Below are 4,748 nucleotides of genomic sequence, written 5' to 3' on the forward strand. Positions count from 1 at the left end.
TGTTGGAAATTGATGACGTCGCTTTGAATGCTGCATACTGAACACAAAAGAAGTCCGGAGATCAAATAAGTTTAAAAAACATTGAAGTGGCCGTGTAACAGATGAGTTCTCGTCTGAAACCCTGATACTCCGAAAGAGTTTGTCCAGTTTGTACACAAAATGCGTCCAGTTTTTGCCGTGACCGTCTCTACTCTTTCGTGCATGCTATGCGGGTGATATGATGATACCATGCCAAGTTTCAACATTTTCAGGATTCATTTTGTAGTGATTTTTCAATTTCACGGTCATTTAGCTCTCTAAATAATTAGGTAAATGATCGAAAAACAACAAATGATGTTAGAACATGTTGAAAATTGATGACGTTGCTTTGAATGCTGCATACTGAACACAAAAGAAGTCCGGAGTTCAAATAAGTTATTAAAAATAAAAAAGAGGTGCAATGCTGGTTAATTTGCTTTAAGCCTTTCGGAATAGTGTAGACTGCACTGCACATAGCTCAGTGCAATCTATGCTATTTCGAAAGGCTTGAAACTAATTAACATGCAGGTGAGCATTGCGCCTCTTCGTCATTGTCTGTGCACTCGCGGCTTATAAACCACTCATACTGCCTCTCTCTTGGCAAGGTGGGACTAAAAATCAGCTTACTAAGAAACTCTAGTACCGGTTCATGGCATGAACCGGTACTAAAGGTCTTCGTGGGGGCCCCAGCCTGACCATAGCCTGACACAGCCTCATTAGTACCGGTTCGTGGCATGAACCGGTGCTAAAGGTTCGCCACGAACCGGTACTAATGAGAGCGGCCCGGCTAGCCGTTGGAACCGGCACTAATTCAAACCGGCACTAATGTGCTTCATATTTGACCCTTTTTTCTACTAGTGTATGTATGTATGTATGTATGTATGTATGTATGTATGCCTTTTGACAGTGACAAAGCATATATCTGTTACTGAAAAATCTCGACAGAATCTGCAAGGCATTGCAAAATTTAAAGCGACCAGCAGTTACTGTTTCTAGCAAAAGAAAATTGGTTGCTTGGTTGTCTTGAATGTTGGACAACTCATGAGCAACAAGATGGTCTAGGTTGTCTTGAATGTTGGACAAGTCATGACCAACTCATGAGAAACGAGATGGTCTTGGTTGTCTTGAATGTTGGACAACTCATGCGCAACCAAAAATTAAAGCGACTACCACTCGTTTCTCCTCGGCCTATAGAATGCAGCCAGCAGTCGACGGAAAAAAGGGCAAAAAGTTTCAAACATCAGTTCAGTTCAACAAATATGGGACAACGCCGTCAAACTGACCGACCGATACAACCTCGGTAGCTTCGACATGGGAAACTGCATCGACATCAACAAGTTTCACCATAAATTTATATATATGCTAGCATCATCTCAATAACGTGGCCTATGTGTATTCCTCCGTATGCATGCTATACATATGTAACCATGCTATATATAAGTATAACTGTTAATATCACCAGATCCCTGTTCCCGTGAACTACTAAAAACAGAGTTCCCCGCTGTCACCAACCATCGGCGACGTCTTCCAACCTTTGCCCGATGACAATACGCTCATCCACGACATAATTACAGAGATCAAGGACGTAGAAATCCCATAACTGCTCCACGAGATCGCTGAGCGCGCGGAAGCCCCTGGCGAATCTCTGGAAGACGCCCCTGGCAGATATATTAGAAAAAAATGGTTTCTGTCATGCAAACCATAATTTAGCAGAAGACACATACAATATCTTGGAATTAAAGAGACACATGACAAAAGCCTAAAACTACCGCGTATCCGGTAACCATCAGAATCAAAGTCCCCGTAAATCAACAGTCAACACTGAACTTAGAAGAAAGTGCAAATTAGACTATATTAGAAAATGAAAGAAAACTACAGGGTTTACCCAGTATTATGAAGAAGCCCAGTGAAAGTCGCGCCCAGTGAGAAGATAAACCCATATCCAATTAGGAGGATAGAAGGTGTCGAAGCAAAGGAGTCGACTTCACCTATGCACAACCGGATAATCCTTCCAATTGTGAAAGGGATAAATGCCAATGTACAGGCCAGAACCATGTCAACCAATGCCACCTGATTAGATAGGCATCTGTTAGAATTTTGTAGAGATTTGTAAAATAACAAGCAGAAAAGGAAATATAAAGCACCCATTCCGAAAGCATGGAACTAAGCCAAAACCTTGTAAATAAAGCCCGCTTAGGATTAGCCTAAAAAATACTGCATTAATATTAGCACAATGGGGAAGCGCCAAAAGGAACAAGTTAATACACTTTCAGTTCTGCAGATGGAGTTTCAGACTCTGCTCTGAGTGCTGGCCCTCTCATGTATAGGTCCCTCCCTTGTATAGGTCCCTCCCATGTTGCACATTACCCCACCCCACCTTCTATCTTTTCTACTGCATATACTTGTACAGTTATGTCTAAAATTTACTGTCGGGGGCACCCTTACGGTTTCCCTGTCAAAAATAACCAGAAGGTTATTCTGCACCTATATTTGGGAATGCTCCTCTTATCAATGTACTAAAGTTAGTACAAAGTTGAGACATTTATTTTGAGACGGAGGGAGTATTTATTAGTACAGATTAATTGACAGGAGGCCCAATTGCAGGGTAGAAGACAGAGTAAGGAAATGAGTAGCATCTTACTTATACAACAACTCATACAAGTTTCTTCAATATGGACATCATTTACTTTTGGCAATCTCTAGCCATAACCTGGAACCTCAAACCAACATGAGGAACCACGGCACGGCATCAAGATGTGCTAAATGCTAGTAGTGGAGAACTCAAGCACATTAATATACAGTAAGCATCAGCAGATATATATATACTACAGCACTTGTTGAAGAGCATACCAAGAAGGAAAACTGAAGGACGCGCAGCGCGACGACCTGGCAGCGGCCCCGGCGTCCTCCGTATTTTGCGCCGAGCGCGTTTTCCGCCCAGAGCACGAGCTGAGAGAGCGCGGCGGGTCGGCAGGAGCGGACGGTGAGTAGACGGAAGGCCTCGGCGCGGGTCCCGGCGAGCGCGAGGCGCCATAGGTAGAGGCCGGTGAGCATCCAGACGATCTTGGCCGTCAGCACGAGGCACAGCGGCAGTAAGATGAGACTCGCAAGCCTTGCCAGGGCCGGGGCATCCGCGCCGTAGATGGGGCGGATGGAGATCTCGTGCCCGCACACCTGATCAATCAACCAAGCGCATCATCACTTCATCCGGCATTGCACTTGCACAGCTAAGAAAATGTTATGAGATGTTCAGCCTAGCGACTGCCGGCGTAGTCAGTGTGAAATGTTCAGACAACGCATCACCAGTCTGAAAATTTTATTACACAAAGCATCATCATCTGAAATGTTCAGAGTAGCATCGATCAAGCGCATCACCAGGCACTGCACAGCGGGAAGTGGATCCTCTAACATCAAGAAGAGAAGTCACCTAAGCTACAATTCTCTAACTTTCCTCCTTCACGTTCATATGATTAAAGCTAAAATGACTTAAATTAATTTGCAAATTACAAATCTATGATATACATTTACAAAAAAATACATACAAACAAAATTATGATGCAATAGAATTAATTTTAAATTTATTTACATGAACAGTAGATAATTACGTTATTTGCTACAGTGTCTTTGACTTTCTTTCTTCGTTTTGCACTAGATTGCACTGTAGCTTAGGTGACTTTTCTCCTTACTTAATGTTAGAGGATCCACTTCCTGCACAGCGAAGGGAAATGCTGTGCAATGTTCAGACTAGCCACTGCCCGTGTGTAGTGACTAGTCAGTGTGAAATGTCACCAATGTTAACATTTTGCGCCGGAATCGAACACATGTGAAGAGGAACTGAGCGCGAGCACGGTGGCGAAACGGATCTGCCGGAATCGGCGAGGGAGAGGCCACGAGGGGACGGGCTAAATCCATGGCAGGGCATGATCTGCTCTGCTGGGAGAGGCGGGGGACGAGGAGAGGGTAATAGGTACCTCGCAGCGGCGCTGGCGGGTGGCGTCGAGCCACCGGAGCTGGCAGTCGTCGTGGACGAAGCGGATGGTGCCGCGGCAGGCGCAGGGGTGACGCAGCGGGCGCTCCGGCTCGGCGGGGTGGCGGCAGATGCGGCACTCCTGCTCCTCGCCCCCGGAGCCTACCCCCGCCGTCTCCCGCGCAGCGGACGCAGCGGCGCCCATCCGCAGAGCTTGGGGAATGGCGAACGGCGACGGGGAGCGAGACGGAGGAGTGGGGTTTTTGGTTGGCGGACAGGGGAAATAGGAAGACGCGGCTTCCCTCCAAATCCAAAGAGAAATAAGAAAAGAGAACAGAGGACGACGCGGCTTGCCTCTGCTCAGTCCTCCATCCGTGCCCCTTCAAGTTCAACGGCTGGGATTAATCCCCATCGTCCACACCTTTCCGCGGTGCTTAGGCTAGCCATAATGATGATATCTTACTAGTAATTGGTATCATGCACTTAGGAACAGCAAACATGCTGATGTCGCAGAGAATTAAAGAAGAGAGAGGTTAGAGTACATATGTAGATACAATATCATAATAAATGATATGCTACTTTGTGTCATGCATGTCGATTAATATGACACTATTTTTTGATACAATGCATTAAGAAGGTAGTATCATACACTAGTATTATATGCATGATATTAGGCCCTGTTCGGTACTTCACCAGCTCCGTATTGGCGTAGGAGTTTGCGCCTTGCTGTGGGCTATCTGGAATTGCAGAAATGATTTAGTTT

The 4,748-nt window shown here is 45.5% G+C and overlaps 1 protein-coding gene across 1 annotated transcript; it reads right to left on the bottom strand.

Annotated features, from left to right (window-relative positions):
* Positions 1-1,354: 1,354 nt before the first annotated feature.
* Positions 1,355-4,190, bottom strand: LOC119356838 (E3 ubiquitin-protein ligase MARCHF6-like). Its single transcript, XM_037623831.1, has 4 exons — positions 3,990-4,190; positions 2,869-3,192; positions 1,904-2,088; positions 1,355-1,676 (listed from the first exon to the last, which is right to left on the bottom strand). The coding sequence occupies exons 1-4, from the start codon at positions 4,188-4,190 to the stop codon at positions 1,523-1,525; spliced, it is 864 nt and encodes a 287-aa protein (XP_037479728.1). The 3' UTR covers positions 1,355-1,522.
* Positions 4,191-4,748: the final 558 nt, after the last annotated feature.

Source organism: Triticum dicoccoides, chromosome 1A, assembly GCF_002162155.2.
Source record: "Triticum dicoccoides isolate Atlit2015 ecotype Zavitan chromosome 1A, WEW_v2.0, whole genome shotgun sequence".
NCBI lineage: Eukaryota > Viridiplantae > Streptophyta > Magnoliopsida > Poales > Poaceae > Triticum > Triticum dicoccoides.

What these genes read in the sequence shown, in the direction of transcription:
- LOC119356838 (XM_037623831.1), bottom strand. Translation starts at nt 4,190, where the DNA reads ATGGGCGCCGCTGCGTCCGCTGCGCGGGAGACGGCGGGGGTAGGCTCC. An exon ending in TCCTTCAGTTTTCCTTCTTG is followed by an intron (nt 2,089 to 2,868) that starts GTATGCTCTTCA and finishes CTATCTAATCAG; the next exon opens with GTGGCATTGGTTGACATGGT. An exon ending in GGGCTTCTTCATAATACTGG is followed by an intron (nt 1,677 to 1,903) that starts GTAAACCCTGTA and finishes TATATCTGCCAG; the next exon opens with GGGCGTCTTCCAGAGATTCG.